At 46.9% G+C, this 26,592-nt stretch overlaps 1 protein-coding gene and 1 pseudogene across 1 annotated transcript; one reads left to right on the forward strand and one right to left on the reverse strand.

Moving 5' to 3' along the window:
- Positions 1 to 3,972: 3,972 nt before the first annotated feature.
- LOC130869024 (atrophin-1-like) lies at positions 3,973 to 8,252 on the forward strand. The gene has a single exon (XM_057761139.1). It carries the CDS (start codon positions 4,330 to 4,332, stop codon positions 7,870 to 7,872), a length of 3,543 nt encoding a protein of 1,180 aa, XP_057617122.1. The 5' UTR covers positions 3,973 to 4,329; the 3' UTR covers positions 7,873 to 8,252.
- Positions 8,253 to 9,409: 1,157 nt separating this feature from the next.
- On the reverse strand, positions 9,410 to 16,681 carry LOC130869025 (Golgi to ER traffic protein 4 homolog; annotated as a pseudogene).
- Between the last annotated feature and the right edge of the window lie 9,911 nt (positions 16,682 to 26,592).

Genomic DNA, 26,592 nt, shown 5'->3' on the forward strand with positions numbered 1-26,592 from the left:
ATTTTAGCCATTCTGACAGGTATAAGATGGTATCTCAAAGTTGTTTTAATTTGCATTTCTCTTATAGCTAAGGAGATTGAGCATGACCTTAAGTGTCTTTTGGCCATTTGAATTTCTTCTGTTGAGAATTCTCTGTTCAGTTCAGTGCCCCATTTTTTAATTGGGTTAATTAGCATTTTAAAGTCTAGTTTCTTGAGTTCTTTATCTATTTTGGAGATCAGACCTTTGTCTGTTGCAGGGTTGGTGAAGATCTTCTCCCAGTCAGTGGGTTGCCTTTTTGTCTTAGTGACAGTGTCCTTTGCTTTACAGAAGCTTCTCAGTTTCAGGAGGTCCCATTTATTCAATGTTGCCCTTAATGTCTGTGCTGCTGGGGACATACGTAAGAAGTGATCTCCTGTGCCCATATGTTGTAGAGTACTTCCCACTTTTTCCTCTATCAGGTTCACGGTGTTGAGACTGATATTGAGGTCCTTAATCCATTTGGACTTGAGTTTTGTGCATGGCGATAGATATGGATATATTTTCATTATTCTACAGGTTCACAACCAGTTCTGCAAGCACCATTTGTTGAAGATGGTTTCTTTCTTCCATTGAATACTTTTAGCTCCTTTATCACAAATCAGGTGTTCATAGGTTTGTGGGTTAAAATCAGGGTCTTCTACTCGATTCCATTGATCAACTTCTCTGTTTTTATGCCAATACCAAGCTGTTTTCAATACTGAAGTTCTGTAATAGAGTTTGAAGTCAGGGATGGTAATGCCTCCAGAGTTCCTTTATTGTATAAGATTGTTTTGGCTATCCTGGGTTTTTGGTTTTTCCATATAAAGTTGATTAATTTCCTCTCAAGATCTGTGAAGAATTTTGATGGGATTTTGATGGGGATTGCATTGAATCTATAAATTGCCCTTGGTAGAATTGCCATTTTTACTATGTTGATCCTCCCAATCCAAGAGAAAGGGATATCCTTCTATTTTCTGGTATCCTCCTCAATTTCTTTCTTCAAAGACTTAAAGTTCTCGTCAAACAGATCCTTTACTTCCTTGGTTAGAGTTACCTCCAAGATATTTTATGCTATTTGTGACTATCGTGAAGTTTGATGCTTGTGTGATTTCCCTCTAAGCTTCCTTATACTTTGTGTATAGAAGGGCAACTGATATTTTGGAATTGATCTTGTATCCTGCCACACTACTAAAGGTGTTTATCAGCTGTAGAAGTTCTTTGCTGGAGTTTTTGGGGTTGCTTATGTACACTATCATACCGTCTGCAAATAATGAAAGTTTAACTTCTTCCTTTCCAATTTGAATACCTTTGATCCTTTTATGTTGTCTTATTGCTATCGCTAGAACTTCAAGCACTATTGAAGAGGTATGGAGAGAGTGGACAGCCCTGTCATGTTCCTGATTTTAGTGGGATGGCTTTGAGTTTCCCTCCGTTTAATTTGATGTTAGCTGTCATCTTGCTATGAAAAGCTTTTATTATAGTTAGGTACGACCCTTGTAACTCTAATCTCTCTAAGACCTTTATCATGAAGGGATGTTGAATTTTGTCAAATGCTTTTTCAGCATCTAATGAAATGATCATTTTTTTCTTTCAGTTTATTTATATGATGGATTACATATCAAGATTTATGTATGTTAAACCAGCCCTGCATCCCTGGGGTGAAGCCTACTTGATAATAATGGGTAATTTTTCTTTCCTTTTTTTAATTTTTTTAATTAATTTATTTATTTATTAAAGATTTCTGCCTTCTCCCCACCACCACCTCCCATTTCCCTCCCCCTCCCCCATCATGTCCCCCTCCCTCATCATCCCTAAGAGTAATCCGGGTTCCCTGCCCTGTGGGAAGTCCAAGGACCACCCAGCTCCATCCAAGTCTAGTAAGGTGAGCATCCAAACTGCCTAGGCTACCACAAAGCCAGTATGTGCTGTAGGATCAAAAACCCATTGCCATTGTTCTTGACTTCTCAGTAGTCCTTATTGTCTATTATGTTCAGCAAGTCCGGTTTTATCCCATGCTTTTTCAGACCCAGGCCAGCTGGCCTTGGTGAGTTCCTGATAGAACATATCCATTGTCTCAGTGTGTGGGTGCACCGCTCACGGTCCTGAGTTCCTTGCTCGTGCTCTGTCTCCTGCTCTTGATTTGGACCTTGAGATTTCAGTCCGGTGCTCCAATGTGGGTCTTTGTCTCTGTCTCCTTTCATCGCCTAAATGTTTTTCTTTGGGTTTACCTTCTTAATTAGCTTCTCTAGGATCATGCATAATAGGCTTTTTCTAATGTGTTCTTGGATTCGGTTTGCCAGTATTTTATTGAGGATTTTCGCATCGATGTTCATGAGTGAGATTGTCCTGTAGTTCTCTTTCTTGGTTGGGTCTTTGTGTGGTTTTGGTATCAGAGTAACTGCAGCTCATAAAAGGAATTTGGCAATGACTTCTCTGTTTCTGTATTGTGAAACACATTAAGGAATATAGGTATTAGGTCTTCTTGGAAGTTCTGGTAGAATTCTGCATTGAAGCCTTCTGGACCTGGGCTTTTTTTGGTAGAGAGGTTTTTATAACAACTTCTAATTCTTCGTGACTAATAGGTCTATTTAGATTGTTCACCTGGTCCTGATTTAACTTTGGTATATGGGGGGCTGGAGTGGTGGCTCAGTGGTTAAGAGCATTGACTGTTCTTCCGGAGGACCTGAGTTCTATTCCCAGCAACCACATGGTGGCTCACAACCATCTGTAATGAGATCTGGTGCCCTCTTCTGGCACCAGAGAGAGAGAGAGGTGAGACAGAGAGAGGAGAGACAGAAGCTGCCTCTCTGATAGGGAGCTGGAAAATCCAACCTACACAATCTTAACCCAACTTTATACCTTTGAACTCACAAAGATAACCAGAAGGTTGTGATAACCCTAAAGATGCACTATTGTCAAACATACCTTAGTGCTGACCACAAGCTCTCCAATTGCTTTTAAGACCCATATGTGAAAAGGAATACCATACATTGTAGGGGTAAACTACCTAACTACTCAGTCCTAGAGAAATTATGGTTATTATAGGAGAATGTACAGCCACTAAACCAGAATAACCTGTAACAACTATAAACAAGAATCTATACTCACTGATAAGTATAGTCATCATCCTTCATCAATGAATTTCCCTTTGCAACAGATGGAGACTACTACACAAAACCACAATCAATCAAACCACAGGGTTGTGTAGTTCACACTCCCACACCCCAGATAAAGTTGAGTAGGAGGAGGTGGAAAGATTGTAAGGGACAGAGAGTCAGGGAGTTTGCTGTGAGACGGTGCCTCCCAGTAGCATATAACAGAAGCATTTAACATAATGTCTCACCAACATGTATGTACTAATGAAAATCCAAGGACTCAAGTCTAAATAAAAACACCTCAACCAAAGAATGTTGAGGGTAGGAGAAATAGCCTTCCTCATGAGGAGCACACACTTGCTATTGGTGACCCCAAACTAATGGTCAAACCTAAAAACATGCTTACAAGAAAGATTATATAGATCCTCCGCCCCCCGACTGCCGCGCGCTCCCTCCCTCGCGTCTCCTCCGGGCCCCTCTCTCCTCCGTTCCTCCGCGCTCCCTCCTTCTCCCTCTTCCTCCCTGCTCCCATCCCCCTCTCCCGAGCGCCCTCCCTCCGCCGTCCGCTTTCCTGTGCGAGTCGCCGGACGCGCCGCCCAGCCCGTCCGCCTGTCCGCCCGCCCGCAGCCCGGCGCCGGGCCGGGGCCTCGGGCCAGGACGCGTTTGTGGGCGGCTGGCCTCGGGGTGGGCTAGGGGCGCGCGGCACGAGCGGCGGGAGGGTCGGGGGTCGCGGGCCTCGCTGGGGCCGCGAGTGCGGGCAGAGGCGGGCGGCGCGGCGGGGGCGGGCGGCGCGTTCCGGGCGGGCGGGGAGTGCGAGAAGCCGATCGGGGCTGCGCGGGGAGAGAGGCCTGGGGGCCACCCTCCGGGGGCGCCGGGGCCGCCGCCGCCGCCGCCGCGGCAGCAGCGACTGAAGCCGCGCAGCGAGGAGGGGCGGGGAGTGGCCGCCGCCGTCCCCGGGAGGCGCCGGAGCCCGACTGCACTCGCAGCCAGCCAGCCGTCCCGAGCCGCTCACAGGTCACCTCTGACCCTGTTTTCCTAATCCCAGACCTAGTTACTTCGTGAAGGGGGCACTGAGGCTCGGCAGTGTTTCACAGAGAAAACCCTGCGAGTACCACGTGCCTACAACTGCTTCCAGCTTCCCAGACCACAGCTGTGGGGAGCTTGGGGTACAGCATACGAGATTCTGTATTAAGCTGCCCAGGCAGAGGAGAATGGGGTCTCCACAGCCTGAAGAATGAAGACACGACAGAATAAAGACTCAATGTCAATGAGGAGTGGACGGAAGAAAGAGGCCCCTGGGCCCCGGGAAGAGCTGAGATCAAGGGGCCGGGCCTCCCCTGGAGGGGTCAGCACGTCCGGCAGTGATGGCAAAGCTGAGAAGTCCAGGCAGACTGCCAAGAAGGTGCGAGTAGAGGAGACCTCTACCCCAAAGGCCAGCAAGCAGGGCCGCAGTGAGGAGATCTCAGAGAGCGAAAGCGAGGAGACCAGTGCACCCAAAAAGACCAAAACTGAGCAGGAGCTCCCTCGACCACAGTCTCCCTCGGATCTGGACAGCTTGGATGGGCGCAGCATTAATGACGATGGCAGCAGTGACCCTAGGGACATAGATCAGGATAACCGAAGCACATCTCCCAGCATCTACAGCCCTGGAAGTGTGGAGAATGACTCCGATTCATCTTCCGGCCTGTCTCAGGGCCCGGCCCGCCCCTACCACCCACCTCCACTCTTTCCTCCTTCCCCTCCACCACCAGACAGCACTCCCCGACAGCCAGAGCCCGGCTTTGAACCCCATCCTTCTGTGACACCTACAGGATATCATGCTCCAATGGAGCCACCCACATCTCGATTATTCCAGGGCCCGCCTCCTGGAGCCCCTCCCCCACACCCACAGCTCTACCCTGGGAATGCTGGTGGAGGTGTTTTATCTGGGCCCCCCATGGGTCCCAAAGGGGGAGCAGCTGCCTCTTCAGTGGGTACCCCTAGTGGAGGCAAGCAGCATCCCCCACCCACCACCCCAATTCCAATATCAAGCTCCGGGGCCAGTGGTCCCCCTCCAACAAAGCCACCTAATGCTCCAGTGGGTGGTGGGAACTTACCTTCTGCTCCACCATCAGCTACTTTCCCCCACGTGACCCCAAACCTGCCTCCTCCACCTGCCCTAAGACCCCTCAACAATGCCTCAGCCTCTCCTCCTGGCATGGGGGCTCAGCCAATCCCTGGGCATCTGCCCTCTCCCCATGCCATGGGTCAGGGTATGAGTGGACTTCCTCCTGGCCCAGAGAAGGGTCCAACTCTGGCTCCCTCACCCCACCCTTTACCCCCAGCTTCTTCCTCCTCTGCCCCTGGGCCCCCAATGCGGTATCCATATTCATCCTCCAGTAGCTCTGCAGCAGCTTCTTCTAGTTCTTCCTCCTCCTCGGCCTCCCAGTACCCAGCTTCCCAAGCTCTGCCCAGTTATCCCCATTCCTTCCCTCAGCCCACAAGTATGTCTGTCTCTAATCAGCCACCCAAGTATACCCAGCCTTCCCTCCCATCCCAGGCTGTGTGGAGTCAGGGTCCTCCACCTCCTCCTCCCTATGGCCGCCTCTTGGCCAACAACAACACCCATCCAGGCCCTTACCCTCCTGCTGGAGGCCAATCCACAGCCCACCCACCAGCCCCTACACATCACCATCACCAGCAGCAGCAGCCACAGCCACAGCAACAACATCATCCTGGAAACTCCGGGCCCCCTCCACCCGGGGCATATCCTCACCCCCTAGAGAGCAGCAGCTCCCACCATGCACACCCTTACAACATGTCTCCCTCCCTGGGGTCTTTGAGGCCCTACCCACCGGGGCCAGCACACTTGCCTCCTCCTCATGGCCAGGTGTCCTATAGTCAAGCAGGTCCCAATGGCCCCCCAGTTTCCTCCTCTTCCAACGCTTCCGGCTCTTCCTCTCAAGCCTCCTACTCCTGCTCGCACCCCTCCTCATCCCAGGGTTCCCAAGGGGCATCCTACCCCTTCCCACCCGTTCCTCCAGTCACTACTTCCTCAGCTACACTTTCTACTGTCATCGCTACCGTGGCTTCCTCGCCTGCAGGCTACAAGACGGCCTCACCACCCGGGCCCCCTCAGTACAGCAAGAGAGCCCCATCCCCTGGGTCCTATAAGACCGCCACTCCACCTGGATACAAACCGGGGTCACCACCCTCCTTTAGAACAGGGACCCCGCCTGGCTTTCGAGGCACCTCTCCGCCAGCAGGCCCAGGGACCTTCAAGCCAGGCTCACCCACTGTGGGGCCAGGGCCCCTGCCACCTGCGGGGCCTTCGAGTTTGTCATCTCTGCCTCCACCACCCGCGGCCCCAGCGACAGGGCCGCCCCTGACTGCCACGCAGATCAAACAGGAGCCAGCTGAAGAGTATGAAGCCCCCGAGAGTCCGGTGCCCCCGGCCCGAAGCCCCTCGCCCCCTCCCAAGGTGGTGGACGTGCCCAGCCACGCCAGTCAGTCAGCCAGGTTCAATAAGCACCTGGACCGTGGCTTCAACTCGTGCGCGCGCAGCGACCTGTACTTCGTGCCGCTGGAGGGATCCAAGCTGGCCAAGAAGCGCGCGGACCTGGTGGAGAAAGTGCGGCGCGAGGCCGAGCAGCGCGCACGCGAAGAAAAGGAGCGCGAGCGCGAACGGGAGCGCGAGAAGGAGCGCGAGCGCGAGAAAGAGCGCGAGCTGGAGCGCAGTGTGAAGCTGGCCCAGGAGGGCCGTGCTCCAGTGGAGTGCCCATCTCTGGGTCCAGTGCCCCATCGGCCTCCCTTTGAGCCTGGCAGCGCTGTGGCTACAGTGCCCCCTTACCTGGGTCCTGATACTCCAGCCCTGCGCACTCTCAGTGAATACGCCCGACCTCATGTCATGTCTCCTGGCAATCGCAACCACCCATTCTATGTGCCCTTGGGGGCAGTGGACCCGGGGCTTCTGGGTTACAATGTCCCAGCCCTGTACAGCAGCGACCCAGCTGCCCGCGAAAGGGAGCGGGAAGCCCGTGAACGCGACCTCCGTGACCGGCTCAAGCCTGGCTTTGAGGTGAAGCCTAGTGAGCTGGAACCCCTACATGGGATCCCCGGGCCAGGCCTGGATCCCTTCCCCCGACATGGGGGCCTGGCTCTACAGCCTGGGCCACCTGGCCTGCATCCCTTCCCGTTTCATCCGAGCCTGGGGCCTCTAGAGCGAGAACGGCTAGCGCTGGCAGCTGGGCCAGCCCTGCGTCCTGACATGTCTTACGCTGAGCGGCTGGCAGCTGAAAGGCAGCATGCAGAAAGGGTGGCAGCCCTGGGCAATGACCCTCTGGCCCGACTGCAGATGCTCAACGTGACTCCCCATCACCACCAGCACTCCCACATCCACTCCCACCTTCACCTGCACCAGCAGGATGCCATTCATGCAGCCTCCGCCTCGGTGCACCCTCTCATTGACCCCCTGGCCTCAGGGTCTCACCTTACCCGGATCCCCTACCCAGCTGGGACCCTCCCTAATCCCCTTCTTCCTCACCCTCTGCACGAGAACGAAGTTCTTCGTCACCAGCTCTTTGCTGCTCCTTACCGGGACCTGCCAGCTTCCCTTTCTGCTCCCATGTCAGCAGCTCATCAGCTGCAGGCCATGCACGCCCAGTCAGCTGAGCTGCAGCGCTTGGCACTGGAACAGCAGCAGTGGCTGCACGCCCATCACCCATTGCACAGTGTACCACTGCCCGCCCAGGAGGACTACTACAGTCACCTGAAGAAGGAGAGCGACAAGCCGCTGTAGAACCTGCGATCCAGAGAGCGCCCACTGCTCTTTCACCCAGACCTTGGAGGACTACTCCACCCTTTTGCCGCACCCCCACCCCCCCAGAGCCGAGGAGAGGATGCTGCCCACTGGCAGAGCTTCTGCAGCTGGGCAGAGGGAGGGAGGGAAGAAGGGACAGACAAGGTTAAGGCCCAGGGTTGTGTGCAGAGGTGGGAAGTGGCAAGGGTGGGGACAGAAAGTGCACAGTATCTTGGACCAGGTCCCTCTTCCTTATCCCCTGCTTTTCTTCTCCTCCATGCCCAATCCTTGGTGCCACTGCTCCTCCCCTAACCCATTGGTGTGATTATTTCATCTGTTAGATGTGGCTGTTTTGCGTAGCATTGTCTGCTGCCCCTGCCCCATCCCCCTGTGTGCACCCCCCTCGGCGATGTGTGCCCCTTGCCCGTCCCACATTAATAATTTATATATATAAATATCTATATGATGCTCTTTAAAAAACATCCTGACCAAAACCAACCAAACAAAAACATCCTCACACTTCAAAAAAAAAAAAAAAAAAAAGAAAGATTATATAGTCTGAGTAGGTTGTGTTTGTGTACATAGAAATACATATATGTATATAAATGTGTGTAAAAGTGAGCAAAGAGGCCATGGTTTGAAAGAGAACCAGGCAGAGTACACGGGAAGGACTGAGATGAATAAAGGGAAAAGGTATATGATGTAAGTATAATCTCAAGAAATAATTTTCTAAAAAATCACAAGGCTAGACAGTTCTGAAATCTATGAACCAGGAAACCCTAATGAAATGGGTAAAATTCTAGATCAGAGATCAAAATTCTGGGTAAGAGAAATTAAATCAAAAATAGGTTCAAAACGTAAACAGACCTTTAGAAAAAAATGAGAACCAACTGACATAAGCCTTCCTTTAAATTCCATTTTATAGAAAATAGGGCACATCTTCTTCCTTCCTAAGCAGCTTAGAGGTGTTGTAATCCAGAAGTTTTATTTATTTTAATTGTAAAAAATATGGTGTCTCCCTTTACAATCTGACTGGTAGCATGGACATTATCTGTGGTAATAGAGTTGGTTGCTCATTCCTGGACTCTTAAAATGGTTAAGTCCTAAACATTAGATTGCAAAATCACTCACCCAGAAAAAAATAAATACTACAACTTGAAAGATATGAAAACCTACTACATCCTTTAAAACATCTGCAGAACAGCAGCGTGGGGCTTATGGAGATTAGCAGGGCTGTAGATTGAATAACTAATCTCTACCTCCAAGGATCTTGGCCACCACAGAACATATACTTTCCCTGAGAAGTGCACCATGATTGTAAAATAACTCTGTGTCCAAACAGAAATAAAACAAGAAAGTGCCCTCATCTGCAGGGTTCAGGATCCTGCATGGCCCCCAGTAGTGAGCACCACTCCTCTGGCATGCCGTGGCAACAATGGACACATAAGAAGGGAAACCGGTTACCGATACCAGGCTGCCTGTCCCACTAGAGCCCTCCACAAGGAACCAGAGACAAGGACGGCAGCAGGGTGCTGCAGCAGGACTTGTGCTTTATTGTGGGAGATATGAGGAACATGGGTGGGCAGCTGGGCTTTGTTCTTGGTCCTGACCACACAGCCCTTGGCCTCCATACATAAATAGGGGCAGACTCTGCACAGGTGGCCCCTCCAGCCCCGGAACAGGAACCCACTGTGTAAGGGGCCTCATGTCCAGACTGGCACTGAATCCGTCCCAGTGGTGCTGGTCATGCACGTCTCCATGCTGGCCAGGCAGCTTCCAGGCAGGCTGATGAGGCTTCTGTCATCCTCGTACTCATCCCCATCCTGCTCTGAGGAGTCCACGAGGCTGCTCAGCTTGTTCCCAGGTTGCCCTCTCTGGTGGAGGTCTGCTTTGGCAGCTCCCCTGTCCAGGTACACTTTGTACATGGTGTCCCCATGTAGGTAATCAGGCTGTGCTCACTGTGAACACAGTCATCTTGTCCACAGCCAGCAGCAGAAACCTGATGAAGTTGAGCAGGGATTGAAAGAAAGTCCCCTCGATGGACGGGACCTTCTGTGCGCACCTTGTAAAGATCCCGTGGGCACCTTTCTTGTTTTTCAAACAGAGAAACAGTTGTACACAGCCTGGGCCATGAACTCACCCACCCGCTTCAGAAGCCTTGTGCAATAGAGTACCTGTCTGTCATGTTGGTACAGCCCTTGCCCTCAGTGGAGGGCAGGAAGTAATACTGAGACTTACAGTAGTATTGCAGACCCCACAGCGTGAGGGGCTGGTGGAAGCTGGGATGGCCCAGTTTCCCAGATCCTCCACTGGACCACTTCAGCTCTGGCCACCAACACTGCTTGCTCTTGAGAATTTAGATCCATCAAACTGAACACTGTAGCTGGCTCTACAATTCTCTAACAGTTCATCAGCTATATACACTATTACCTTCTCCAGGGATTCGAGGACCGGCATGGTCATGTCAGCCTGGACTGCTCTGCTGGTCATGACCGAAGAAGAGAAATACTCCTGAGTACCTGAGATCTCAGGATTCTGAATGCTTGTTTTAGACATGTATCTGAAGAAGAGCATCAGGTACATCTTGTGTGCCTTGTGGTAGTCGCCCTTCTCGATGCTTGCACACAGTTTGCCTCCATGTGGTGGGGGCATCTTTCTGGGTGACCAAAATCAATACCATGAGCCTCTGCACTGTTCAGAACTGGTGCTGTGGCAGGCGATGTTGGTGGAGCCTCCTTGCTCCCTTCCCTGTGGCTGCTACATGCACTCTACCAGAACTGATTTGTTTTTTGGCAGAAGCTACTATTGATGGCTACTTCCCCATCTGCCTGTATCACTGTGGGAAACACTATTTTCCTAGATAATACAGCAGTGCTGAGCCTCACCCTTCATCTATAGTTCAGAGATGTGCAAATTTACATTTTTTGAGGCTTCTCTGGATCCAGAGAATGTAATGGAGATTCTAAGCCTCAGTGACTTGTTTGAGTCTTTGCAGTAGAACAGGAAAACTCTGGGAGGTCTCCCCTCCATCTGCTGGACAAGTAAATGTTATTGCCAATGCCGTTTACACTCCTCAGGGCGCAGGTGAGTCTGGCTGTTGATCCAAGAGGCACAGAGGAGGAGGGTGTTTCTGTCAATGTAGTCTGAGAAAAGGAACCTGCCAAAGCAGAAACCACAGTGAACAGCAGAGTTGAGGTACAGCATTTTGGGGATCTGAACCAGAAGGGATTGACTGAGTTTAGGAGTTCTCCCCAGGACTCTTGGACCTGTCCGTACCTGTACATTGAGATGGAAAAATGAAGATGAGGGGAGTCCAAGCAATGGCAGGCTCAGCACACCTTCTTCTCAGACCAGGGTCTTCTGTCTGGGCTGTCTCATTATCTCATCATCTGGACCCCATAGAGGAAGATGTGCTAGTCAAGCAAATGAGTTCTCACTAACTCCTCCTAGTTCAGTGTGGGTTCCTGAAAGAGCAAGCCAGGTGAAGTGAATTACTTTCTCCATGGAATATAAAGTAGATGGTAAAACACCCAGGCCTGTGTGCAAAGACCTCTTTGAGATCCACAGGAGAGCGAGCAGCTGCTGATTCCTCACAAACTGGAGGACTCAGTCAGTCATGGCCCGCTGTCTGTTAGGGTTATCGCATGTGGGCACCTGTCCTGCAGAAACTCCAGAGACTCAGCACACTCCTGTAAGTCGCAGAGCAGCCATCTCTTCCACAGGTGTTCACTGTATCAGTGCTGCTGTGGGTTTCAGACTTATGAAAGGAAAACTACAGGGAGCATGGCGATGTGTCTTAGCAAAGCCATCGCTGATGCATTTCCTGATGAATGTGGACAGGGACAGCACACGGGCAATCAACACAGGAGAGCTTGGGACCCACCCAGGAACTGAGGATGACAAACCCTGAACAGAGACAAATGAGTCTGATAATATGAACAATTCTGTTGCCTTTAATGGATCAAGGATGATTAGATCTGTCTTTATTTTAGAGGAGGAGGCACTTGTTCAAAATGCTGTGGGTGAAAAGGGGTTCATACAGTGAAGTAGGCCTTGATAAATGTCACAGGAGATGACACAGCATGGCCTAGAATGCAGATCAAATACCAACATAGGGTCTGCAGGTAGCAGGCAGAGTGCAGAACCAGGCAATATGTCAAGATGTCATGTATGGCTTTCAGGCAAATGTGTTAATGTGTTCAAGAGATATTTAACCAAAATGCTGCCTGTTGTTTCTTCTGACATTAGACACCCTACTTTGATAGATGTAATGGGCTGAACTTGCACAGAAGGGGCCTTGAAGAATGCATTGCCAGAGGCTGATACAGTCCAACAGCTGAGAACCAGGGAAAGGCTGAAATGGGACAGATCTTGAAGGTGCAGCAGTGATGCAGTAAGCAGGCGTTGCCAAAAGAGGAGATGGTGCAGGGTACAAGATGCGTCGTAGACCGTGACTTAGGAAAGAAAGCAGGTTCAAGGACCCACTTAGGGGTTAGTGATATATTAACCACATGACACAAGATAATGTGGAAACAGGAGTGTATTCAGGCATAGAGCTTTCCAGAATCATTTTCCATTAGTAAAATGTACCAAGCACAGGCTGATATTTCTATATTTAAGAGAAAAATGCCAACTCCATGGGATTCCCTTTAAACAATAGGTTCAATGGAAAGTACTTGGATTAGTAAACCAATCATAACCTTGATGTCTGTTTTATTGGCATTTTATGATCACTTAGAATCATTGAATGTGAACGAATAGAAGATACTGTAAGCAGAAGCTGTGTACAAAGGCAGCAGTGTAGACAAATACTGTTGCAGATGTGGAGATGGATCGAGGCCCAGGAGTTTGAGTATCCTGCACTGTTTCTCTTGTCTCTGTCATCTTGAGAAACTCACCTGTGCCAGACTTGAATGTAATATCCAGGTCCACCACCGGGCCACAACCCAAAGGTGTGTGCGGTGCCTATATTACCTGATGCATAGTTAGATTCACAGAAAGAGCTGGAGTCTGTTAAAAGTGGTCTTGAGAACACAAAGAAAGAGACCACCACTCCCACTAAAGCATCTTACTGATGCAACTTCTAATGAGGAGAATAGATGCTCACAGAAGTGGCAGAGCAAGCATACCTGGAGAGTAAGCTGTACTTTTTATCCCTGTTAACACTATTATCCATGACCAAAGGAAGGAAAGTAGTTGTTTGGATGAGCTGAGGTCCAACTTCACAGTGTATGCACAGTAGAGCTAGTCTGAAAAGGAATTATGAACAGTGAAGAAGGCAAAGAGAAGAGGAGGTCACTGGATGTATAGATATTCTGTTTTCTTTTTTAAAAAAGGAAAGGAAATTGGTTCCATCTGTCTGGAAGAACATGTCTAACACTTGAAGAGAAGTGGGCATTTAGAATGGGACATTGGGAATGGAGGAAGAAAGTCTAAAAGGCTCAGGAGTGTTCAGGGTTGAAGGAAAAACAGCATTTGTTTTATAGTATTTGACAAGAAAAATGATCATTTAATATTTCTTACAGGACTGGTTATTATTGACTCATAGGGGTATCCAAGGAGATATGAGGAACAGATATTTGACTTTTTTACCTCATTGTACCCTAGAGACAATGGAACTGATTTCCATGATCAAGGTGCAGGCAATGTTAGCCAAGAAGCAGAGGGCAGGATGGACTGGGAAAGGATCCTTGCAGTAATAGAGACGAACAGATGGTAGATGAGATGCTGTGGTAAAGTGTAGTAGTGATCTGTGCTTCAGATGCAGATACAGCCAGGGTGACAGCAGAGCTCTTATGCCTGTCCCTGCCCTGCAGTGAGAAAGAAGCAGTTCAAGACCAAAGTTCTCCTCAGGGAGTCCAGGTTGTCCTAGGCCTCCTTTCCCGCCCCTGCAGAGAAGTGGCTCTTCCTTTGGGAATGTTTCCACTGAGGCTGCCAAGACCCTTGTGAGCCCTGCTGCTAAAGCTCAGCTTCCATGGGAGCCTGAGGAGTAGCTAGGTAGGATTTCAGTTTTGGGGAGTCATAGCAGTAATCACCAGCTCTGGCTGACTCCTTTCACCCTGGGCTCTGACAGGACAGAAGGACAGCACTGCTGAGTCTCCTCAGTGAGCACAGGGTGAGCTCTAACAGGATCATTAGTCACCACAGAACACAGGCCTCAGAATCCAGCTGGATTCTACTAGATCATATCCTTTGATCTTCTGAAAAGATTGCCACATCCAGAAGACATCTTTAACACTCTTACAAAAATAAAAGGAAATAACACATTGTTAACTTTCCCACAGAGAATGCCATCAGATTATTTCATTGGTATGTGATTTACCACAAAGATATATATATTTGGGGTTCCTCAAAGAATTCATTATTCAGGGAACATATTCCAGTAACTATCAAATGAATTTACTGCACTACAGTCTCAACTTTTCGCCTATACAATAGTCTGCCCCATACACGATCAGACACTCATTTATGAGATTCCTGCACTCACTTCCAGTGTCTGTATGTTTCGCTAGTCGATGTACAAATTTCAAATCCATCATTCTTCTCCTACACCACTGCATCCAATTCCCACCACTTTATCTCAGCCAGCAACACCAGAGACACTATGTCCCTAGACACACTTGCAAGTAGGTGAACTTCAATCTCATTCTCATCCTCCAATCCCAGTTCCCCAGTCTTATTCCCAGCTTTATAGCAGGCCACCTGTTCTGGACTCTCCTTTTTCTGTCCCCATTCCTGGAGTAAACAAATCCTCTCTCTCAGCCTTCTCTTCATCCCATTCCTTTGTCTTGGTCTCCTTCACTGGAGACAGTCTGTCACTGCAGCCCATGCTGACCATGGAAGCAAATAGGCAATATTTCCTCTCCTTTCCGTCCTCCATTTTCAAACACTCAGTCTCATCCCTAAGACTGTACAAGACCACGTGCTGGACAGGGATGTGATTTCACCTCTTAATCCAACTCCCTAAGGACTTTAGAGATCCAGATGGCTGACCAAACTTTTCTCCCTCCTTATGTATCTGCTGAGACACTTGCCAATCTAGCTCATCCTACTCTTTCCTGCAATCTCCCAATACTAGAAACACTGCCCACCTGCAACCACCAGTGGCCACACCTGGGAGAGACTCAGAGCACTCTCTAAAGGCTACCCACAGCCACCACACCCCCTCCAGAAATCCTGTGAGGGCAACAGAAACTAAGGAATGAAAAACCTACCCAACAGACAGGCAAGACCAGATATCAACTACTGGAAGTGAAATTTTTCTAAGCCCAGATGGCTGGATGTCAGCATGAGGACAGAATCAAAACAGCCCAACAGTGTGTCTCCATTAGAGCTCATCAGTAGGACTTCAGTAGTTCCCAAGCAAGGCAAACAGCTGACACACAGAACAAGGACTTCAAAATAGCTATTATGAGAATGGTCAAGGACCTTAGGAGGACATGAATGAAATCTTTGGAACACAAACAATGGATTTGAATGAAGAAGACAGGTCAAGGGTACACATGAAAAAAAAAAGATTCAATAAAGACAAGTGGAACCAAGGGAGAACTGGAAACAGTGTAAGGGACTGGAGCAAGAATCCTAGAGGTAAGACTTACTGACAGAATGTAAGAGATAGAAGCAAAAATCGCAGACATTGAAGACAAGATAGAAGAAAATTGTTTTCCCAGTCAATAACAATGTTAAATCTAATAAAATTTCCACCACAAAGCACCAGAAAAATTGGGATATTATGTAAAGGCCAAGTCCATGATTAAGGGGAATAGAAGGCGAAGAAAGCAAAGTCAAAGAAACAGAAACTATTTCCAATAAAATCATAGAAGAAAACTTCCCTAACCTAAAGATTGAGCTTCCTATTAAGGTAAAAGAAGCATACAGAACTCCAAATAGACTAGATCATTAAACAAATCATACTTGGCACAATATAATCAAATCAATAAAACAAAGAATGTTCAAGGGTATAATAAAAATAATCAAGTAACATATAATGGCAGGAATTATTAGAATAAAATGATGACTGACTGTACTAACACTGACTATTATTATGACTGGGGTGAACAGGGCACCATATAGGACTCGGTCAAGATTTCATCTACATGATGTAGCCAATGAAGTGGATTCCGGACAATTGATAAACTGTCACAAAGAACCATACTCCCATTCACCAGGACAGGACCATTGGCCTCTGCAGAGGAGAGCACACAATTGGGATGGTTGGTGTACATCAAGACCATGATACAGAAACTCATCATCTACCACAAGGAGATGCACATTGGACACGAATTCACTACACCTGACTGATCTCAAGATTGGACCCCTGAAAAGCTTGTCAGCTGGCTTGCCCCTGGTGACCCAGGAAGATGCTCCATATATGTATGGTCGGCAGAAGACTGCAGGCAGCTCCCTCAACAAGGCTGCACACCATACCACTGGCCATCATCTGCAGCTCCTTGGCAATCAGGTTTCCTTCTAAACTAAAGCCTGATGATGGCCCTGGGCTCAAAGATGTTCCAAGTTTGTTGACTTTTTCTGGGCAGTGATGTTTCCCAGTCCTTTTAAGCACTGTTTACCTATTTCTAGTACAAACACCTATCTTGCTGTTTACTCAAAGTCAAGGAATCCCCCATGGGGACATCAAATTTATCTGTCTGAATAATCATTGGCTGAGACAACAGCACCTTAGGGCATGAAAGATGAAGGCTTGAACTCGGTCAAGCAGAAAGAAGAAGAGGCTCCTGAAAACATGTGGCTTCTCTTCTCTGCAGCCACACCCTCTCTGAGCACCTCAGGACAAGAACAGATTTCTCAGGCAGCACTCACCTGCTGCAGCTTGGAGCAAGCTGGAACCCATGAAGAAGATAGGGTCGTCTTCTCGGGGTACACATGCACCATTCGCTCCTAACCTCCTCTTCAGGGGAATTTTGCTCCTCTCCTTCTTGGTTGTGGACCCTGTCACCACCCACACATTCATTCCTTACTTTTCTGCTCTCAGAATGGAATTTCCTCTGGATAAATCACCTCCTCCCCATCCAGATGCAAGCCCTTTCTTCTGCCCTCTCTCACTGCTTTTATCCTTTGACATGTCCCACTTTCCCCACTCCTCCTTCCCCCTCCTCTTCCTGTGCCTCCTTACCACCTAAGAGGAAAGTGTGCAAGCGCTTCTTTACAGGTGCTCATTGATTCTGTTGATGGAAGTGAGGGGAGGAGGAGATGGGGACCCAGAGTCATCTGGGACACTTAACTTTTCTCATGTGGACTTGAAGCAGGATGGATGCCTCGTCATCGCCCATGATGATGTGACAGGCTTCTATGTCCAGCTACTTCTTCTGGGAACAAATGAAGTTCACCCTTGCACCCAGTAGGAGAGGAGGGGTACAGAGCTCATGCCCTGGTGGCTGGAGCTGTCTATCAGGTAGATGTTTGGGGCACACCTCCTTTCATGCTCTGGCCTGGCTTGCTCCAGAAACTGTTATGCCCCAACCAGGCCGAACACAGACCCGGGGTTTAGGAATCCCGGGTCAGGGCCGCATCGTCAGCCCTTGAAAAGAGATGAACAAAGGACTGTTTTAGTGACATTGACATAGAAAGACTTAGCAAAAAGCTGAACTGAGGAACCAGAGTTCTCCACATACTTCTTCCATTCCTAAACTGTTGTCCCTTTGAAAGCTCTTCTCCCTCCAGTTCCCCTGCATCCGCAAGCCCTGCCAGCAACCTCTGCTATCTGCTTCTGTCTCAACTATGCTAGTCTCTTCATGAATAGGATTCAGTGTGAAAGCTCCTTTTGGGGTTCCAGAAACCTTAATGTTTAAGTCCTGTAAATGACTGAAGCCTGCCCATGGCAAAGTGCCTTCGAAAAGTCAGCTCAAATCATAAGAGATTAACTGGCCTCACCCACCACATTTCCTTAAAAGTGCAATTTCCATTCTTTTGTTATTCTTTACCTGGATGTTGTCTCTTTTGTCCTTGGCATGCAGAGGCAGCAGAAAAACCTTCGAAAAAGGTTTCTGGTGGCCTTCACCTTAGCGTCCTTGTGTGTCCCCTCAGATGTTAAGTTTGCAGCATTTTCTGCTGACTTGGGTGTCTCTAATGACTTCATATCAGCACCCTGTGGGGCAGAATTCGCAGGTGAGTTAAGATCTGATGTATAAATCAGGGGAGCTGGACTTAGAGAAACCCTTGCTAGTTTTTTCATTTACCTCCTGGCCTTTCTTTACTTTGGGTTCTGTCATGAAGGTTGGCAGAGCCAGCTCACTCCACCTTCTCCTCAGTGGAAAGCGAGGGAGGGTGAGATGAAGAGAGAGCCTCCTGGAGTAGCAGACCTGTGGATGATATTTGCTTTTCCACCTGTAGATACGATTTTTCTGAAAAAGGGCGTCGTTTTTGGCTAAGGTCTCATAAAATCTATTTGGCAAAATTGTGTCACAGTTCTCTTCTGCCACTATGTTAGTCAGTGAGCAGGTTGTGTTGACAAGGCTTGAAATAGAGTACTCCGACGCTAATTGTTTGGAAGACTGTAAACTGTCATCAGTGAGATGGACCCAGGACACTTCATCTGCCATGTCCTCCACCTTTTCTGGTGGGGATTGGCTCTGCAATAAGATGCTAGAAATGAAAAAAAAAAGCAAAATCAACATTAGGAGACAAAGTGCCATGGGCAAAGTGCCTTCGAAAAGTCAGCTCAAATCATAAGAGATTAACTGGCCTCACCCACCACATTTCCTTAAAAGTGCAATTTCCATTCTTTTGTTATTCCTTACCTGGATGTTGTCTCTTTTGTCCTTGGCATGCAGAGGCAGCAGAAAAACCTTCGAAAAAGGTTTCTGGTGGCCTTCACCTTAGCGTCCTTGTGTGTCCCCTCAGATGTTAAGTTTGCAGCATTTTCTGCTGACTTGGGTGTCTCTAAGGACTTCATATCAGCACCCTGTGGGGCAGAATTCGCAGGTGAGTTAAGATCTGATGTATAAATCAGGGGAGCTGGACTTAGAGAAACCCTTGCTAGTTTTTTCATTTACCTCCTGGCCTTTCTTTACTTTGGGTTCTGTCATGAAGGTTGGCAGAGCCAGCTCACTCCACCTTCTCCTCAGTGGAAAGCGAGGGAGGGTGAGATGAAGAGAGAGCCTCCTGGAGTAGCAGACCTGTGGATGATATTTGCTTTTCCACCTGTAGATACGATTTTTCTGAAAAAGGGCGTCGTTTTTGGCTAAGGTCTCATAAAATCTATTTGGCAAAATTGTGTCACAGTTCTCTTCTGCCACTATGTTAGTCAGTGAGCAGGTTGTGTTGACAAGGCTTGAAATAGAGTACTCCGACGCTAATTGTTTGGAAGACTGTAAACTGTCATCAGTGAGATGGACCCAGGACACTTCATCTGCCATGTCCTCCACCTTTTCTGGTGGGGATTGGCTCTGCAATAAGATGCTAGAAATGAAAAAAAAAAAGCAAAATCAACATTAGGAGACAAAGTGCCATGGGCAAAGTGCCTTCGAAAAGTCAGCTCAAATCATAAGAGATTAACTGGCCTCACCCTCCACATTTCCTTAAAAGTGCAATTTCCATTCTTTTGTTATTCCTTACCTGGATGTTGTCTCTTTTGTCCTTGGCATGCAGAGGCAGCAGAAAAACCTTCGAAAAAGGTTTCTGGTGGCCTTCACCTTAGCGTCCTTGTGTGTCCCCTCAGATGTTAAGTTTGCAGCATTTTCTGCTGACTTGGGTGTCTCTAATGACTTCATATCAGCACCCTGTGGGGCAGAATTCGCAGGTGAGTTAAGATCTGATGTATAAATCAGGGGAGCTGGACTTAGAGAAACCCTTGCTAGTTTTTTCATTTACCTCCTGGCCTTTCTTTACTTTGGGTTCTGTCATGAAGGTTGGCAGAGCCAGCTCACTCCACCTTCTCCTCAGTGGAAAGCGAGGGAGGGTGAGATGAAGAGAGAGCCTCCTGGAGTAGCAGACCTGTGGATGATATTTGCTTTTCCACCTGTAGATACGATTTTTCTGAAAAAGGGCGTCGTTTTTGGCTAAGGTCTCATAAAATCTATTTGGCAAAATTGTGTCACAGTTCTCTTCTGCCACTATGTTAGTCAGTGAGCAGGTTGTGTTGACAAGGCTTGAAATAGAGTACTCCGACGCTAATTGTTTGGAAGACTGTAAACTGTCATCAGTGAGATGGACCCAGGACACTTCATCTGCCATGTCCTCCACCTTTTCTGGTGGGGATTGGCTCTGCAATAAGATGCTAGAAATGAAAAAAAAAAAAGCAAAATCAACATTAGGAGACAAAGTGCCATGGGCAAAGTGCCTTCGAAAAGTCAGCTCAAATCATAAGAGATTAACTGGCCTCACCCTCCACATTTCCTTAAAAGTGCAATTTCCATTCTTTTGTTATTCCTTACCTGGATGTTGTCTCTTTTGTCCTTGGCATGCAGAGGCAGCAGAAAAACCTTCGAAAAAGGTTTCTGGTGGCCTTCACCTTAGCGTCCTTGTGTGTCCCCTCAGATGTTAAGTTTGCAGCATTTTCTGCTGACTTGGGTGTCTCTAATGACTTCATATCAGCACCCTGTGGGGCAGAATTCGCAGGTGAGTTAAGATCTGATGTATAAATCAGGGGAGCTGGACTTAGAGAAACCCTTGCTAGTTTTTTCATTTACCTCCTGGCCTTTCTTTACTTTGGGTTCTGTCATGAAGGTTGGCAGAGCCAGCTCACTCCACCTTCTCCTCAGTGGAAAGCGAGGGAGGGTGAGATGAAGAGAGAGCCTCCTGGAGTAGCAGACCTGTGGATGATATTTGCTTTTCCACCTGTAGATACGATTTTTCTGAAAAAGGGCGTCGTTTTTGGCTAAGGTCTCATAAAATCTATTTGGCAAAATTGTGTCACAGTTCTCTTCTGCCACTATGTTAGTCAGTGAGCAGGTTGTGTTGACAAGGCTTGAAATAGAGTACTCCGACGCTAATTGTTTGGAAGACTGTAAACTGTCATCAGTGAGATGGACCCAGGACACTTCATCTGCCATGTCCTCCACCTTTTCTGGTGGGGATTGGCTCTGCAATAAGATGCTAGAAATGAAAAAAAAAAAGCAAAATCAACATTAGGAGACAAAGTGCCATGGGCAAAGTGCCTTCGAAAAGTCAGCTCAAATCATAAGAGATTAACTGGCCTCACCCACCACATTTCCTTAAAAGTGCAATTTCCATTCTTTTGTTATTCCTTACCTGGATGTTGTCTCTTTTGTCCTTGGCATGCAGAGGCAGCAGAAAAACCTTCGAAAAAGGTTTCTGGTGGCCTTCACCTTAGCGTCCTTGTGTGTCCCCTCAGATGTTAAGTTTGCAGCATTTTCTGCTGACTTGGGTGTCTCTAATGACTTCATATCAGCACCCTGTGGGGCAGAATTCGCAGGTGAGTTAAGATCTGATGTATAAATCAGGGGAGCTGGACTTAGAGAAACCCTTGCTAGTTTTTTCATTTACCTCCTGGCCTTTCTTTACTTTGGGTTCTGTCATGAAGGTTGGCAGAGCCAGCTCACTCCACCTTCTCCTCAGTGGAAAGCGAGGGAGGGTGAGATGAAGAGAGAGCCTCCTGGAGTAGCAGACCTGTGGATGATATTTGCTTTTCCACCTGTAGATACGATTTTTCTGAAAAAGGGCGTCGTTTTTGGCTAAGGTCTCATAAAATCTATTTGGCAAAATTGTGTCACAGTTCTCTTCTGCCACTATGTTAGTCAGTGAGCAGGTTGTGTTGACAAGGCTTGAAATAGAGTACTCCGACGCTGATTGTTTGGAAGACTGTAAACTGTCATCAGTGAGATGGACCCAGGACACTTCATCTGCCATGTCCTCCACCTTTTCTGGTGGGGATTGGCTCTGCAATAAGATGCTAGAAATGAAAAAAAAAGCAAAATCAACATTAGGAGACAAAGTTCTGACAATCAGTTTGTACGTCAAGAAATCAAAAGTCTCACAAACATCCTAATGATGCATCTTGGTGGTCAAAGATGCAAAAAGCAAACAAACAAAGCACAACATTCCAGTCTCAAACCTGTTATGAGAAAGGATAAGAAAAAACATAGCTAGAGATCACTTGGCAGTTGAAACAAAGAGCTGGTCCTTTGAAAGGATGAACAAATCTGACAACACTTTACATGAACCCCCCAGAGGAAGACACATATTATTGAAATGTGAGACAGGAAAGAGATGAGTAAGATCCATGGGAACTCTAGGGGCTGTGAGAAAACCTTGTACTCCAAAGTGTTGACAATCCTCAAAGAAAGATATTGCTAAATTCATGGACCAGACACAAACAGAGATGTAAAAGGTTACCAAACATGCACCACCAGCTGCCTTTCCACTGCTGCACCTGGTTATGATGATGAATTGAGGAGCTTATGAAATGTGCTAAGATCTATATGAGTACAAGATTGAAAGAATATAAGTCTTTCCGTATAAGGAGAGCCAGGACCAAAGATTGCATAAAGGAACATACCTGCTGTATTTAAAAACAATGGAGATCAATGATCCTCAAGCTGCTTCACCAGTGAAAAAAAATATCTTTCTAAACATTCTAAGATGGCAGTAGTACCCTGATGCCAAAACAATGAATACACACACACACACACGCACACACACACTCATGCACATTTGAGGGTGCACACACACAAACACACATACACAGACACACAAACACACACACTACTACACACACTCACAAAATGTATATTGTAATGTTCTTGATGTCCATCATCTGAAATAAGATTCCCTGTTCAACACTGTTTAAGAATACCTAAGAGATATCTCATGTTCTCAGGGCTTCAGCAAGGAGTACTAGGGGTTAGTCCACACAAAAAGGATCATCAGTTAACAGACAAGTTTAGCACTAAGAGTCCATACTCTTCCATGAAGAATGAAATGTTGTAGTTTTCTGAAATACACACGGACACAGCATTGGATGTACTGTGCAAGTTCCAGACATATCCTGAGCTAACTAGAGCCATGGATGTGTTTGTGGATTCTTAAAAGGGGAGTGCAATATGCACATGCCAGGGGATTTTGCAATATAACCAGCAGATGAAAATGATCCATGCTCATAGATACATGTCTCAAGGCATATTTTCTACATTTCATAGTTAAGGTTTGAAATAAAACAACAAACCCCAAAAGAAATTATAGTACCACATGGCCAAACAAAATTGAAAAAAGGGATCAAATCTAGAAAAAAAGTCAAATGGGCACAAGTAGAAATCAATGTCTCAGACACCAGCAGTGACTCTGTGACTTCAAAGATTGCACAAAACATGAAACTCATGGCAACGAGAGGAAGACTCCCAATGTTAATGTCCGAGAGACTGGGAAATCCCAATTGTATCAGGACCAATGCTAGATACAAAGCCTCTCCATCCAACATGACTTTCTCTTCAGCTTCACAATCAAGTCCAAACCACTGAATGTCCTTTGGGAACAAATTCCTATCATTTCTCACAAAGGACAAGTTATGTAACTGGCAAGGTTGGACCAGTAACAGCAAGGAGTAACACAAGGTAGGTTCTCTGTCTAATAATAGGACTGCATTATTTTTATCATGGCAGTGAACATATCCTTAACATAATGCAACTTAAGGGACAAAAGGTCTCCCTTGTCTCATGCCCTCTGAATACAGGGGAGGCACGGCAGATAGAGGAGCTAGGGAAGTTGACCTGGCAAGATGAGGCTGAAGGAACTGGTTCCATGGCTTTGGCAGGCCCTTGCTGCATTCAGTCACCTAATTCCTCCTGCTTCTTTCCAATACTTTAATGTTTTCTGTCTTCCCAAACCAATCAGCATTCCAGAGATCAAGCATTCAGGCCCATATCGAAGTGTGAGTCCTTTCACATCAAACCCTGCGGATGTATTCCCCCAGTCTTGGGTGAGCACCATAGTCAGAAGAAGGATAGAGTCAGAAACTCTTGAGTTGAGCTAGACTAGGGTCTTGGGTCTGCATTATCTGAGGTTGGAACTGCTTCAGTGGTTTTTTTCACCGTGTCTATAAGTTCTCTCAGAACTCTCTAAGATAAACGTCATCACCTCTCCACTCCAGATATTCATTTTTTTCTTACCCTTACATGGATGTACTCTAAAAGATGGTAGGCCTCATTGAACATAGTATTGTGGTGGGAGGTCCCTAATTGAAATTTTGTTTTGTGGTGGATGGGACATGGCTATTCAACAAGGCCATCAAGAGAATATGTGACATTTGGGGCTCAACAAAAGATTGGAGGATGTAATCAAACTGGGGGTATATTCACAGCGCCCCTCATTGTAAAGCTTACTTTCTGCAATTATCTCCTACTAGTGACGACTTAAAATTAGAATAGAATATTTTTGAAATGTCAATGAATCATACTCATTTAAGAGAAAAAAATAAAGGTGGTTTGAAACAAGAAACTAATTTGAAAGCACAAATCAATTCAAACACCATTCAAATATATATATAAAAACCAACAATTCAGGAAAGAACCACAACCCTTTTGGTCAAATCAGATCAACATGTCTGTTTCCAAGTGATCAAAGTAACCATGTGAACTTGACCCAAATTCTGAGTCCAAATTCCCTAAAGCTAACAAGGCAATACCTTCTCTGCAGTGTAAGGCAAGCCCAGACTGGCCAGTGCCTTCAATGAGCAGGGTCTGCAAGACCTCACAATCTGTCCATTGCATTCATGCTCTTCAGGACAAAAGGAATTTTTTTCCTTGTGTCTCCCAGAACTGCATTTCTTTCTTCCTGAGAGTGACCCAGTCCTTAGAAGAAGCAACATCACTTCCATAAGTCCTCCACTCACACCCTGGGTCACAATGCACAGGAAAGGCACGAATGGAGACCAGGGAATGAGGATCTCAAGCATGCTTGCATGGCTGTTCCGGGTTCCATTTCCTGTAATGCCCAATTTCTCCTTCTGGGTTCTACTACCTGACTGTTTCACAACTTCTCCAGATAGCACCCCCTGTAGTGACCAGGAATTCAGAGATGATGAGATAGTGTTAGACCTCTATCATTAGATCGTTTAGGAGAACATTTTGACTCTAAAGAAAACAGCAGTAATGCCTAGAATGCACTCAGTGAGCTTTCTGCTGACCTGAGTGAGAGATGTGTTATTCACTGGAGAGTGAACACATGGGCTTCGTCAATATTGCTTTCACCTAGACCCTCAAGTTCTCTAGTGAATCTGACTGCCACAGACCTCCTGGTTTCTAAACTAGTGACAGTCCGTTCCCTTCTTATTAAACTCCCAATTATGGGAATCATAGGCTTCGTAGCCTGTCCTGGACACTGCGATGTCATAGAAAATGTGTTGTACCTCAAGATTCCCAGCCATATTTTGTCTCACGTATGGCATGGTGGCTGGTGAAGAGTCTTACAATTATAAGGGAATTGATCAGACCAGGGAAATGCTGTGGGAAGTAACAAAGCTGGTGAGTTGTTGAATGCTTTAATTTTACAGCTAATATGTACTGACAACAGCTTTAAGGTTTAGAAATAAACCAATGTACAAAATGGCAAAGATAAATGCATAGATAGTAGAAAATGGTTGGTAATGAAAAGAGAAAAGTTGAAGTAAATGTAGAAAGTAAAGAAAAACAAGAAAAGAAAGAGAAAAAAAAGAAAAATCTGCTCTGTGGTGCCAGAGCTTTCCATAAGATTCTTCCTTCCTAAACTGTTGTCCCTTTCACAAAGGCTCCTTCCTCCTGTCTCACTGCACCCCAGACCCTGCCAACACACTCTGCTGTCTGCTTCTGTCTCAACCACCCCAGTCTCTTCATGAGCAGGCATCACTGTGAAAGCTACTTCTAGGTTGCCGGATATCTTAACGTTCGTATCCTACAAATGGCTGATGCCTGCCTGTGGCAAAGTGCCTTGCGAAGAACATATCAAAGACAAATGTTAATTTTGTCATCCAAGTACATCATTTTCTTGGATCTCCATTTCCCAGTCCTTGTTATCCTTACCTAGATGTTGTATACTCTCTGCTTCGGGTAGGAAGGCAGCAAGAAAGCCTTACAAACAAGTTCTTGATCTTCCCTTTGACACACTTACAGCCCCTTCTAGTGTGCTTGTTGGCAGCTATGGGTGCTTTCTGGAGCTGCTCGTCTGGAGATTTTGATGGTAACACCCTCCTCATAACGTCTTCGACTATTTCATAGTCGTTTTCATGCTGGGAAGGGGATGGAGGGGACACAGCATAAAGGATATCCCTTGTGTTCAGGTGGTTGATGTCGGAACAGGTGGTATTGTTCTGTGTGATGTCAGGAACATCTCCTTCAAGATCTTTTTGTTCGTTGATGTCTTCCACGATCTCTAACACATCTAAATTTGTGTTAGTATAAGTGATGTCCTCCATCTTAGTGGCCTCAAATGATTTGTTTGCAGCATTTTCTGCCTTCATATCAGCACCCTGTGGGGCAGAATTCGCAGGTGAGTTAAGATCTGATGTATAAATCAGGGGAGCTGGACTTAGAGAAACCCTTGCTAGTTTTTTCATTTACCTCCTGGCCTTTCTTTACTTTGGGTTCTGTCATGAAGGTTGGCAGAGCCAGCTCACTCCACCTTCTCCTCAGTGGAAAGTGAGGGAGGGTGAGATGAAGAGAGAGCCTCCTGGAGTAGCAGACCTGTGGATGATATTTGCTTTTCCACCTGTAGATATGATTTTTCTGAAAAAGGGCGTCGTTTTTGGCTAAGGTCTCATAAAATCTATTTGGC

This window comes from Chionomys nivalis (assembly GCF_950005125.1).
Source record: "Chionomys nivalis chromosome 23 unlocalized genomic scaffold, mChiNiv1.1 SUPER_23_unloc_1, whole genome shotgun sequence".
Classification (NCBI taxonomy): Eukaryota; Metazoa; Chordata; class Mammalia; order Rodentia; family Cricetidae; genus Chionomys; species Chionomys nivalis.